Consider the following 13,741-nt stretch of genomic DNA (forward strand, 5'->3'; position numbering starts at 1 on the left):
CTCTCCTGCGGTTCGTCTTGTGTAATCTCCTATTTGTTAGAAAAGTTCTTCATGGCCTAATGTCGATATATACTACATTCCAAGAACCACCCATTCTCTAAACGTAATGAGATGAGTTGACGCAATATTTCTTTTATTGAATACGCAAATATTTCTTTTATTGAAGAAGAAAAAAATGTTCGCTCTCTTTAAGGATGTGATTAGCACAGTATTATCGCTCCTCTCAATCACATTGTATCTATGGAATTATGCATTACCATTGTATTGCATTTATTTCCTTAACATTTCTATATAAGTGCATATATTGCAATGATTCAAAATAATATCTATTCGGATAAGATCATTGTTCAAATTTCGGGTCAAACTCATTCATCTATCCTCATAATAAAATTTAGTGTACTTAAATACACTTTCGACAAATTTCATAAAAACAACAAAAAAAAGTCGAACACAAGAAGTTTATAAATGTTGTTGCGAATAAAAACTAAAAACAGTATCGAATGTATAAACGCAATCGTTCAATTGTTCAACATTTAATTCTCCTAGAGAAGAAATTTTGAGAAAAGTTCTTCTTTATCATGATTCATTACTTGATTGATTAGTTTCATTGATACAATTTGCGACGATAAAAAAGAAAGTTGCACCTTAAAAGTCGCTCAAAGTATTGCTTTAATCGATTATATTTACACATTTTCCATTTATCTCAATTCCCACCTAACATTCGTACGTCGAGTATACAATTCTAAGTTACAAATAATAATTTTGCTAATGAAATATGATTCCATTCTGCTCTTGTTTTTCACCTACAACCATTAGATTAATTAAAATTCAAAATACGTTGAAAAGTAGTTCTGTACTCCCACTTCGGATGAATTAGAGAGGTTACCTCTCCTCTCAACCCACAATAATTGATTGCAATTATTTTCCTTAAAATTCATCGATTAATCATAGTATAATATTATTTCCTTCTGTGTTACACTTATACCCATGATAAACGGGTAATTGAAGCACAATCACACTTTTTACTACATTTTTTCGTATCTTTTCAGTTAAGAATAAAAAATTATAGTGTTGGTCTCTTTGTCTTTGTCACACAGTAAATACGGGATAATTAACATTGTGTTTTGTTCCTTGCCACTAAGTTGCTAAGTTTCTTTTCAATGGTGAGGTGGTTTCTAATCGTCTTCGGGGGCTGCTGTGAAGTCGTAATCCTCTGTTGCCATATCTATCGCCCATTTGAATTTGTCACGCTGGGTTTTGTTGTAAATCTTTTCAATTGGTACTCCATATTTCTTACACCTGTAAAATAATTGAACAAATCAATATTTATAGTCGAGTAAATTCACAACAAAAAATATCATTTCTTATTATGCATTTCTACTGAAAAAATAACATAACGAGAGCATTATTCAAATGATAAAAATTTCTCAATGTTTTTCATGAAAATAATAATTTTTACCAGGCAACAGAAATTCTAGGATCCAAATAATTCAGCTTAGAGGTTCCCAATGCAATGGTTTTGTTCTCCTCCCTATCAGTCTCCTGCACCTCAAGCTTGGTTAACTGCTCCTTTAGCCTTTCCAGCTGCTTCTTCTTCTTATCATACAGTGCTTTTCCGGTAACAGAGCCCCCTTTTATCTCCCTCTTGGCGTCCTTCACCGCAGCCTCGGCCTCCTTAATGGCTTCCTTCTTCGCCTCGATCTTTCCCTTCAGGTTCTCCATGGTTTTAGCATGCCCCTTGGGTACCGAACGCTGATGGTTACATAGAATAGCCACAGCTCTATTAGCTCGATTGTAAGACAACAATTTTTCAGCAATAGAGTCATCCGGATTTGTTAGCTTTTCCAGTTGTTGCTGAAGAGTGATGGAAGCATTATAAGTCCTGAAAACCTTGGCTGTGAGACCATCCATCAATTCATTAAGATGTTTATTGAGATCAGTTGTTGTGATTCTATCAAACAAATCATCTCCAGCTGATTTATTCTCCATGAACAACTCTAGATTCTTGAACACACGTTTCTCAACAGGAACTTTATTATAGTACCTAATCGAATCTTTACCAAGAAAATCGAAGACAACTACGTATTCTTCATCATCTTTCTTCTCATGCAAAGAAATATGTTCGATTCTCAATGAGCAACAACCAACAGTGTCAGCCTGATCTTCATCCTTTTCGTTTCCAGCTCTGAGGGCCAATTTATCAATGAAGTATAGAGCAACTGCTCTTTGCCTCACTTTCATCTCTTTACTCTTCCAGTCCTCTCGATATTTCTTACGAATGTTATCGATTAAACTTGCAAGTCTCCTGGCAGTGTTGTACTTGTCCATGTCCTTTTGGCCTTTGAGTTTACTCGAAGGATTCAGCATAACGTATTTCACCTGTCCCTGGATGTTCTCGTTCCAGGAGGCAAGCCACGTCACTCCGGGGTCGTGACGAATTTCCTTCCACTTGTGACCTGATGGAGGTTTTGGAAATTTCGAGTCTTTAGAACAATTGATGATGACGTCCTCTGGGAGAACTCGTTTCTTCAATTTTCCCATCTTCGGGTGCTCCCCTCGACCTCTGAAGAGACCTGGAGGCTCAATTCTAAAATTTCCAATCTTCTCCGGATGACCATCGATCGTGCAGATACCATATTCTTTTTGGATCTCTTCGTTCTTTTCTTTTATTACTTTTTTCTCCTCTTTTGACATTTGTTTTCGCTCTTCCGACTTTAGGTTAAAATACTCGTGCATCGGAGTAAAGTTGCATTTGGAAAGGTCCATGATTTTTCTGCGTTCGTCTTCGGTCATTACTTCACGCCAATCGTGGAAGAAGTTGTCGTTGAATACTTGCTTGGTTGTGTAGTCGTGGTTCAACATGCGCGCGTAGAAAGTTGCTACTTCTTCTGTCTCTGGAGAGAGCTTCATTTCCTTTCCATTGTAGCAGAATTTTACATCAGGAGGAAGGGGTTCATAATCAGGGGCAAAGACTGGACCCTTGTGCTCCAGGAAAGTCCATTTTTTACCGTCCTCTCGGGGTTTTTCTTCCCACCTGAATTTGAAAAATCATTAAATATTCGTAGTGGGGAAATGGCAGAAATTTATTATTCATCAAATCTTGGAGTGGTAAAACATGATCAGCATCAAGTGACATGTTTGCTAATCATTAAATTATTTCGAAAGTAAATGGTTTTACGAATGAATGCTGAGAAACATTTTGTTTAGGACATTTTGAAATCTACAAAAGTAGCATCCCAACAGTTTCTATTTTTTATTTTATGATAAAAACCCTGGGTTGTCGAGATAATGTGGGGAGATCCAAAAACTATTTCAAATCACCTTTTCATTGAAAATTGTATTATTAAAAATAATATGTATATCCAGTAAAGAAACACATTTTATAGTTTTATAGAGCCCTGTATTAAAATAGTGTAACGCACTCGTCGATGAATGTAATTTTTTAAAAAACGATTTTCACCTTCGTCAACAATGACCATCTAGTACTTTTACGTACTATTTCTTCTTCTGAAAATGGCAAAACATATGTAATGCCGTTTGACTATTCCTCTACCAAACTAGTAATACATAACCTCAATAATAGACTCCTTTGACGCTTACAACGTAATTCCCTGCAATTTCTTATGAATTCCACACTAAATATACGAAATAAACCCCCTGTATTAAACCGAATCCTTTTTTGCATGCTTTTTTAGTTTTCAATGCTTCTGACATGATTCGCCAAAACTATTGGGGTAGATTAGAAATGGTTGCACAGTTTGTGGTTAAACGGAAACAACAGGTTAGAACGATACCACGTGGGACAGGAATCCAGTAAAAACTGCAAGATAGAATGTTCCAACTTGAAAAATTCTCCAAGAGGGAATATTTTCACGGAGGTACGGGTGTTGGGGGATTGGTGGGGGAATAGTCCTTGTTGGAATTTAATTTTTCGAAGGTCATTCCATGTTAGACAGTTTACTGTATTAGGTCAACGACTTACCATTTCCAAACTTCAACCTCCTCCTCTTCCTTCTTCTTCTTTCGTGGACTGGGAGTTGAGCTTTCGGTTTTTGGAGGTTTTGCAGCTTTCTTCTTGGACTTCTAATTAACAACAAATTTCATTGATAAAGTAATTAATAATTGTAGTAAGAAGACTGATTCTGCAGCGAGGTGTAAACAGATTATTTTGTCAATATCTTTGGAAATAACAAATCAGGGAAAAAATTCTGAATTAATTTTGTATTGACAAATGAGGCAAAGTGAAATGGTTCTCATTGACTCAAAATCTCAATATTTTTGCGTATAATCAAAGATGTCAAGATTTAAAATCGATCAAAAACGTTCCACTTTGCCCAACTCTCCTCAACTGTATCAAGTTTTACAAAAGTCCCTTGACTTCTTTTTTTATCTCCATAACCGTCTCGCATATCTACGTTCATATGAAACATTCTATTCTCATTGTAAAAATATTTCACAAACACACACAACCTATAGGAGATATTAGGAAAATGATTAATAAATAACCCTTCATCACTTCATTACAGAATTCTCAGTTGATAAAGAAAATGGTAACATTAATGACAATTACCTTCTCAACAAAATCATCATCCTCATCATCATTTTTTCTCTTTTTCTTCTTTTTACTTTTATCCGATTCCTTCTTAACTTTCTTTCTTGCTGACAACGGAACCTCATCTTCATCACTACTGTCTACTTTTCTCTTAACGCTAGGTGAAGATGTGGATCTTCTTGAAGCCTGAAAGACCGAAATATCGATTACTCTTCAATTCACTTCGTACGGAAACATGTAGCCCGATTTTTTAAAATATCTCGCAAGCCACCAGATATCCAAATTTTCATAAGAATTTTCTTTCTACAGGATAAACTCTAGCCACATCTACTTAAGGAGACTCAACTTATCCCACTTGACCCCCGCACTACGAATATATTCAACTTGAAAATTATTTACAAGTTTCCTCTTTGAGTCTAAGAAGTGGACAAGATTACAGCAATCTACACTCATAATTTTACTTTTTCTATTTTTAATCAATCAAAAAATAATTAAAAGAAGGAAATTAAAGAAAAAAAAGAAGGGAAATAAATTGTGCGGTTAAGTGACAGAAATTTAGTCATTGCGATTGAAAAAAAATGAATAACCAAAACAATGGATTTCACTACCAGAGGAATATCCTCCTCGGATTCCTCTTCAGTTTTTAGAGTAGTGTTATGTAGTTCAGATAATCTCGGATTATTGCCATCATCAGTCGAATTTTCCTGTTTGTATTCCTCATCCTCCTCTTCCTTGATATAAAGTTCATTTTCATCACTGCTATTCCCATCATCCTCTGCATCTAGCTGCGTCAGTGATTCATCCTTGATCTCCAGTTTAACCTCATACTGCTGATTATAACTAACACTTTGATGATTGAACTCGTCAGTCTCTACCTTAATCTTGGGCTCGTCCTTCCTCTCCTTATCCTCCCTATGCTTACTTCTCTCTTTGTCCTTGTCATGACGATGCTTGTCCTTTTCACGATCATGACGATGACGGTCTTTATCCAATCGAGCTTTGTCCTTTTCGATGGACGAATAGGAATTAGAGTGACGTTCCTTGTCCTTCTCAGAGGAATGTTTACGATCTTTATCCTTGGAGGATGATTTATCCTTATCCTTGTCATCTTTTGAGCTGTGTCGATGCTTCTCCTTATCCTTATCTTTGCTTCTCGAGTTCTCCTTGTCCTTGGAATTCGAACTTGAATGGTGTTTAGATTCTTTAGAGCTCTCCTTGTCCCTAGAACTTGAAGATTTGTGATGATGGTCTCGACTTTTTTCTCGCTCCTTGTCTTTGGTCGATGATGAACTCTTGTGCTCACGTTCTTTATCCTTATCTCTGCTTGATGATGATGATGATGACTTCTTTTCTTTGTTATCTTTGTCCTTATCCTTGTCTTTGCTAGTGGAACTCCCTGATCCATGTCTGTCTTTGTCTTTACTACTGGAACTCGAGCTGTGTTTGTGACGTTCCTTATTTTTGTCACGGTGCTCACTCTTATGACTCTTGTCCTTGTCACTGCGGCTGCGATCCTTGTCACGATGTTCCGATTTGTGGGAGCGCTCTTTAGTACGGTGATCACTCTTGTGATCTTTACGACTTTCGTAACCGTTCGATATTCCATTCATGTGGGCATCTGAAATGAGAAAAAAAAATGTAAAGATTAAAAATTAAAAATGAAGAATTTAAAAATGTTGAATATTTTTTCTCCATATTGTTCCAAGTCGAGACGTTGAGGAAGATCATACATTAATCTTTTTAATATATGAGGAAAGATTATGATTAGAAATTAAGATTTCTTGAAAGAGAGAGAGAGATTCCAAAACCTACTCGGAGTTTTTTTTGTGGTTTTTTCCCCTAAAATCACTAAAAATTTGCGGGCGGCTGTATCTTCGACACAGCTGTAATTGTACGTGGATACGTCCACGGCCTTTCCTTCTTTCTCAAATCTCCTAGAAAATTCTTATATTCCCTCGAATTTTCTAGAAGTTCCTTGAATTTTTTCGAAATTTCAAGAAACTTCTCAAATTACCTCGAAATATCTAACATTTTCTAGAATTCTAATAGATGGCGCTGCACATAAGGACCGTTTCCCAAAATGATGCCCCATATTGAAACCACAGACGTATCCACATCAACAATCCCTCCGTTAAAAAAGATTTCATATTGGATTCAATTGTTGGATTATAAGCAATGATTGAGTTAATAGTATATTTCGATACAAGTGTGAAGTTGGCGCTCCGAGGGGAGGCCGAGGGCTACCAATCACATAAGTTGAAAATGCCCATCTCACATGTGTCGCACTAGTATATTTCGATACAAGTGCGACACCCCGTCGCACGTGTATGCGAACTATATTTTTCATCACGCTGTGACGAAAAGTGAACTTTTCGGCACGCTCCGCGTGCCTAAAAGTCCAATTTCCGCCACATTGTGATGAAAAATATTGTTCGTAACTCGTGAAAAAATGTTTTTTAGCTCGTGGGATTATATCACTCGCCTTCGGCTCGTGATATAAACCTCCCACTCGCCAAAAATAGTATATTTCAGCACGTGTGGGGCAATATCGTCTTTAACGTGTGTGGGGTTTACAGCATGAGCCGAAGGCGAGTGACGAAAAGAACAAAGACGAAATTGCCCCACACGTGCTGAAATATACTATTTTGACACTGCTGCTACGTTCACCTCGTGTCGAAAAGTGCCTTTTCGTTTACTCGTAAACGAAAAAAGGCACAGTTCGCCACTCGCTGAACGTAACATCACTGTCAAAAACTATTGTTCGACACATGTGAGACAGGAATTTTCAGCTCGTGTGATTGGCAGCCCTCGGCTTCGCCTCGGGCCGCCAACTTCACACTCGTGAAAATTCTGTCTCACTCGTATCGAAATATACTATTTTGCACTCGTTACGAAATATACTATTTCATCACAATGTGGCGGAAATTGGACTTTTAGGCACGCGGAGCGTGCCGAAAAGTTCACTTTTCGTCACAGCGTGATGAAAAATATTTTTTGACAGTGATATTGCTTTCAACGAGTGGCCGAACTATGCCTTTTCCGTTTACTTGTAAACGAAATAGTATTTTCATCACAAGGTCCACAAAGTATTTTCTGACGAATGTGATTATAGGCCTCGCCTTCGGCTCGGCCTGTAAACTACACATTCGTTGAAAACGAAATTTGTGCCGTTGTACTCTAATGTACTATTTTAACACTGCTGCTACGTTCATCTCGTGCCGAAAAGTGCCTTTTCGTCAGAAGGCCCGTAAACCGCGATCTAACCGAGTGAAGCGAGGTTAGAATCGCGGTTTACCGGGCCTTCTGACGAAAAGGCACTTTTCGGCACGAGATGAACGTAGCAGCAGTGTTAAAATAGTACATTAGAGTACAACGGCACAAATTTCGTTTTCAACGAATGTGTAGTTTACAGGCCGAGCCGAAGGCGAGGAATGCTGCGCGAAGCGCAGCGTGCGATAAACTCGACTTATTGCACGGCGGACATAAACAAAATTATCTAAGCCTAAAATGTCATGTTTGCATTAAATCATTCAACTCGTTCCGTTGATTATCTCATTGATTCGGTATGTTAGGGGAAATTATCAAAAGACCTTTCTTGTAAGAAAAAAAATATCTCCAACTTAAAAGATCTCGTGCATGAATACCAAACTCAAAAAAAACCGTATTTTGCAATTGTTCCATCTTTTTCCGACAACTGAGAATTATGAAAAATGAATGGATCGACAGGAAATAATGGTGAATTTAAATAATTCAGGGTCTTTAGCCCCTCACCGCCTCTAGAACATCGAGAGAGCATCATGCGAACGCAAGCACGTGTCCCAACTAGAGTTCATGTCTATCCCCCTCCCACTTGTTCTCCTCCATTCTATATCCCTTACGTACATTGGTGGTAATACAAGTCAAGACATTTCGTCCCCTTTTTATTCTCTCTTTACTCTTCTGTCTCAACTACGGCGTCTCTTATGCTATAGGCAAGTGGTATTGATGCCTCCTTACCTCCATGATTCCCGGCCGCACTGCTATTCTCCTTGGCCCCTTTCTCCTATGGTAAACAATGAAAAAAGGCTCAATTTATTATTCAAGGTTATCTGGACTGTTTGCAAATGTTGAAGGGTGGATGGAGAATTTTTCATTAATGAAAAAAATTAATAATAATGAAAAACAATGTGACGAAGAAAACTAGTGGGCTCAATATAACATACTCTGGAAACTGTACGGGGGGACTTAGTCGCAGACGCCATTTTGGGACTTAGAAAAATTTCGCGTCCCCTCGACGTGCCGTATTCAAGTGATAAGCGACGTAACTGAGGTGTTTTGAGGATTTCTAGTCACCTAAAAATGTTTTTTATGAGGAATGGATGAGATATCTGTACTTACGGTGTCCGCTTTCGGCCGATTCGGGGTCTCCTCAAGCTCCATTTCAGCACGTATCGGAACTTAGAATTTTTCGAGTTTTACCTCACAACCCAAGACAACCTGATAGACTCTGCGTAGCGTACAGAACAGAGCAGCTAAGGCCAACGTAACGAAGGGGACACGAGCGCTCAAGCTGCGTCTAAGTGTCCATTATGGTACAATGCGCATGCGGCTAATAGGCTCCGCCTATTTCAGGCAAAAAATTGTCGTGAACTCTTTTAGACACAAAAGGAACATATTTTACTACGTACATTTTTTTTATTATAAAACAATGAAGTTGCAAGCTGGCCATTTCTTCATTACGTAGGAAAAACAATTTTTCATTTTAAATTTATATAGTTTATTTTGGATAGAATTTTTCTCATAAATTCATAATGAAAGAATGAGAATTTTCAAGCTCTTGAGTGTTAAAAATATGTATAAAATATAGCCCTAAAAGGAGTTAAAACTACCATGTGGAAAATTTCATCAATTCCAATTCCAAACTTCCAATTTTTGGATTCATCTCAGACACATAAAATTTCATTGAACGTGGTAAAATAATTTTGAAAAAGACAAATTGAAAATGCATACCTTCATTTTGCATATATCTAGTAAACCAATCATTTTCGCGAAATTTGTGAAAAAAACATTTTTCTATACCTCTTGGAATTTTCTTTATAAAAAACACTCAGTCAATAAGTTCCCTCGAACTTTTTAGAGTAAAAAGGGTCGAATTAACAACATGATAGAATAAAATAAGTCGTCTTCAATGTAAAAGTGAAAAAAACGCATTCTCCCACTAGTACAATCCATTAGGATGAATTATTGAAAGATCTAAACAAAGATCTTTTGACATCTTTCTTTTACGCATTATCGAAATAATTGCGAATATAACAAACGTATTATTGTTGACTTGTTATGTTTAAATCAAACCTTCCTAAATTCTGATTATTCAGTTACTATAAAAAATAATAACATAGTGAGCGATACGCAGACATACATTTCACTTTTATATGGAAAATTTCAGTGTAAATTGAAAGGGGAGAAGACTTTAAAAGTGACTACATTCGAAATTTATGAGATAAAATGATATTCCCCATCTGAAAGTTTCCAGATAATTGTACCTCCCAGAGACCTTCCCCACCTCGCCTCTTGTCCCCAACACATTCTCCCCCTATTAATCTTACTATCAACATCACAATAAAGACATTCACGCAGATTACATCTTTTACGGTTTTTCTTTATTATGTTTCACGAAAATCTTCAAATTTTTTACATTGGAAATATCTTAATGCCATTCACGTCCTTCACAAAATACGAAAAATTTATTTATAATACAATTAATTCCGTTCACTCTGCATTTCTCACTTAACAGGTAAAAATATGAGTCTAAACACATTATTTCTTTAACACTTTCGACTTTTCATCTTCGTTCTTCGCTGTTTTATTCTTCTTATTCTGAGTTTTTGTTGTAACAAATCGTCTTAAATTACAGTTTGGAATACTCGGGCTTCCCTTCTGAATTCCACGTTGTCCTCATCTTTTGAAAAGCAACCACTGCGTATAATGCTGGAATAAATGAAAATGCATAAGGAGAATGAGTGAATTGTTATAATCATGACAAGAGTTATGAAAAAATGGTAGCCGTCAAGTAAAATATGAAATCTTTATTTATAATGCATAATTTTAGCAAAATCTACTAACCAAAAGAAGTTTCTCAACATTTTATTTTCAAGTAAATTATTACCAGTAATTCAGCAATTAATTGTACTACATAAGTTGAAAAATTCGGATTGTCCTATGAGTCTTTCAATCACATAACTATGTAATATTCTAACTTGAAAAAACTTACAAGTCGCTTCCCACTCTGAGTGCGATAATGTCCCAATTTTCCTGTGCCCAGTAGAATTTTGCATGTACTGGACAGCGTGCAGATAATCTCCTGGGGCTTGTCCAAGAAGTGGTGCTTCATGGTAAGGTGGATAAGTCTCCAGTGCCTGCATATTGCCTAAAAGTGATCGGCCCTCGTTCTTCATACGATTATAAAACTCATCAAATCTGTGAAACAAGTCAAAGTATTAAATTTTATAAATTTATTGGGTTATTAGGAAAGCTGTAGAATTATCAGGCAAATGAGTGAATTCTGAAAAATTGCCACAACTTGGAATTTTTCACAACTTGAACTTTGGAATTTTTATTTTTAATATTTTCATTCAACATTGCTTGCTTTGAAAATGAAAAAAAAATTGATGGCCAATTCCATAGATTTCATGTTTGCTTACCTTTCGAATAAGACCATCTCTAGACCATATTTCAAAGCGAGTTTTTTTAAAAGTGGTAAAAATACAAGAAACTCCGGACAATCAACAACTCCTTCGAGATGGAAATTGTATTTAGCACCAAACAATGGAATGTTTTCTTTTTCGATTAAAAATTCAACGCTGAAAATATCATTTCCAAATTTGTTTCCATCAATTTTCTTCCATCGTGATCTGAATAATAAAATTAAACAATTAGTGATGAACAGAAAACACAATACTCAATCGGCGAAAAAAGAAAAGTTGTAAATTGACATTTTTTATAGGAGCTCTTTTTCATTACAAAAAAATCATGGACAATGAAAACATCTCTAGACGTATGTATACCTGGTAGCCGAAAGTGACAGAATCGAATTTTCAATATTATTATGAGCTAATTTTAAACGTTTCCAAAAAAATTTCCGCTAATACAGTTTTGGACAAAAATAGCGTTGCTGCTAGTTTACCGCAGGTTAGCAGAAAGAGGACTCTACAAAAACTGAAAAACCAAAAAGAACAGAAAAACTAAAAAATTGAAAGTTAAAAATCCCTGACAGAAAAATTTTCAGTTGACTTAATTAAAAAATGAAAAAGTGTTAAATAAAAAAACTAAAAGCTATAAAATTGAAAATTAAAAGCCCCGACGGAAACACAGAGTCACGAAAATGTTGGTATTCCCCCGACTTTTGCTGCTGTTTCTTCTATTACAAAAGAAAATTTTGAGCTTTGGTTTTGTTCGTTTTAAGCGATTCAAGGATAACTTTTTCGTCGGGGATTTTTAATTTTCAATTTTTCAGTTTTTAAATAAGTCAATTGATAATTTTTTCGTCGGGGGCTGTCAATTTTCTAGTTTTCAGTTTTTTTACCCTTTCCTGCATAATTTAATTCTTTGATTACTCTAAAGGTGATTATCCTCAATTTGAATCTTTCGCGCGCAGTATCGTAAGAATGAACGAAATTTTAATGCTACCAATCCATTTCCGTTTTCGTTTGCTAGGGAATTACGGTTCAATCTAGTCACCTTCATCGAATCATTTTTTTTATGCACACTTTTTAGAAAAACGGAATAATTATTTAAAAAAAGGGTTTCGTAGTTCGATTCCTCAGAGTGTTTTCATCATTTGTAATACAAAAACTCATTTTTTCGAATTGTTGTTCATGTAGTTTCGCCTGGACAACGACGTTGCAGAGTTAGGTTACCGAGTGTCAAAAGCATATACCCCTCCCTTTAGTTTGACGTCTGGGGTAAAAATGAGGAAAAATTGATTTTTGATATCGGATAATTTAAACCTCATCAACTAAATTTTTCTCAATTCAAAAAAAAAAAAAAAAGAAAAACAAAATAAAAAATTAATAGAGAATGATTATTTTTTTAATAGAAGGATGCATTTGCACGCTTATGAACAAAAATCATAATTAATTGAATCTCATTTATAAGAATGGACGCAATCTCAGTTTTCCGACTGCATAATTAAAAACTTATTAGCAGCTAATTTTTTATAATTCTAAAATTTGTCATGTTTATGCTTTTTGGAGAAACAACGGTATTGGTGTTTCTTTCCTCGAAACATAGGGGGCACTCGGGCAAATGAAATAGTCGAAAAACGACTGACCAGAGATTATAGGGGAGATGAGCAGGGCCAATGTAAAGTGTTCAACAGCAAAATTCGTAGCGGTGGCGCATGGACTACGATGGAGCGTACGGAACTGTTGGTATGGTAGGGCCCGAGCATAAATTTGTCGATAACCGGAAAGGGGTTCTCAATACGGTAGCTCCTCGCATTTGGTAATAATTGTCAGGGATGTAAAATCGAACATATTATAATCAATAGTATAATGAATGCAGAATCTAATGATCTAAAAGTCTTTTCCTTTTTCTCGACATATTTATTATTGACACGTAGGTCAAAAAATTCATAGAAAATCCCAGTACTGTCGCTGGAAAACTCTATAATNGACTCCCACTCATTGGCGTCTCCGTCGGGTTGGCACGTGCCCGTCCTCCGCCAAACTTAACGAGTGCGGATGAGAAAGAAAATTGAGAAGAAGGAGAGAGAAATCATTCCAACTCGTTTGAACGGTTGGAACGTTTTCGCTGTTCTCCAGCGATCTACACATAATGGGATTAATTCAATAATAATAGATTAATGAATAAGATTTTTCGCAGATTATTGCGAGATTTAGATGAATGGTTTGCCTCCTTCAGTGACCATAAAAAATTGTCTCCAATCGACAATATCTCCCGATGGAATGGAACGATGTGAATGAATCAAGTATCAATTTGAATCTTTAAAAAATTAATCGAGAGTGAAAAAAAATCAGGGAATTCCACTCTGACATTTCTCTATTATCTGTATTTACCGAGAAAAAAAAACCTTGTTCCTAGGAATCGATGCGTCTTTTTTAGGCAGCTGCATTTCAGAAATGCAATGAGCAAGCAATGATAAAATTAAGTCATTTTGTAAAAAATTTCCAGTGACATGATCCTGAAAAT

At 36.1% G+C, this 13,741-nt stretch overlaps 2 protein-coding genes across 3 annotated transcripts in view; both read right to left on the reverse strand.

The window, feature by feature from the left end:
- Window positions 1–645: 645 nt before the first annotated feature.
- On the reverse strand, window positions 646–9,066 carry LOC107042673 (DNA topoisomerase I, mitochondrial). The gene is made up of 7 exons (XM_015263818.1): window positions 8,930–9,066; window positions 8,549–8,594; window positions 5,161–6,170; window positions 4,571–4,738; window positions 3,983–4,083; window positions 1,460–3,034; window positions 646–1,299 (listed from the first exon to the last, which is right to left on the reverse strand). Exons 1-7 carry the CDS (start codon window positions 8,969–8,971, stop codon window positions 1,176–1,178), a joined length of 3,066 nt encoding a protein of 1,021 aa, XP_015119304.1. The 5' UTR covers window positions 8,972–9,066; the 3' UTR covers window positions 646–1,175.
- A 1,103-nt stretch (window positions 9,067–10,169) lies between these two features.
- Window positions 10,170–13,741, reverse strand: part of LOC107042675 (mRNA cap guanine-N7 methyltransferase) — a 64,124-nt gene continuing 60,552 nt past the window's right edge. For both annotated transcript variants that reach the window (XM_015263823.1, XM_015263824.1), the window contains exons 4-6: window positions 11,233–11,442; window positions 10,803–11,008; window positions 10,170–10,519 (exon numbers count right to left, since the gene is read on the reverse strand). In XM_015263823.1, the coding sequence (XP_015119309.1) occupies window positions 10,440–10,519; window positions 10,803–11,008; window positions 11,233–11,442 (496 nt within the window). In that variant the 3' untranslated portion in view covers window positions 10,170–10,439. The remainder of the gene's footprint in view (window positions 10,520–10,802; window positions 11,009–11,232; window positions 11,443–13,741) is intronic.

Source organism: Diachasma alloeum, unplaced genomic scaffold (assembly GCF_001412515.2).
Source record: "Diachasma alloeum isolate Michigan unplaced genomic scaffold, Dall2.0 Dall_scaffold_00500, whole genome shotgun sequence".
Classification (NCBI taxonomy): domain Eukaryota; kingdom Metazoa; phylum Arthropoda; class Insecta; order Hymenoptera; family Braconidae; genus Diachasma; species Diachasma alloeum.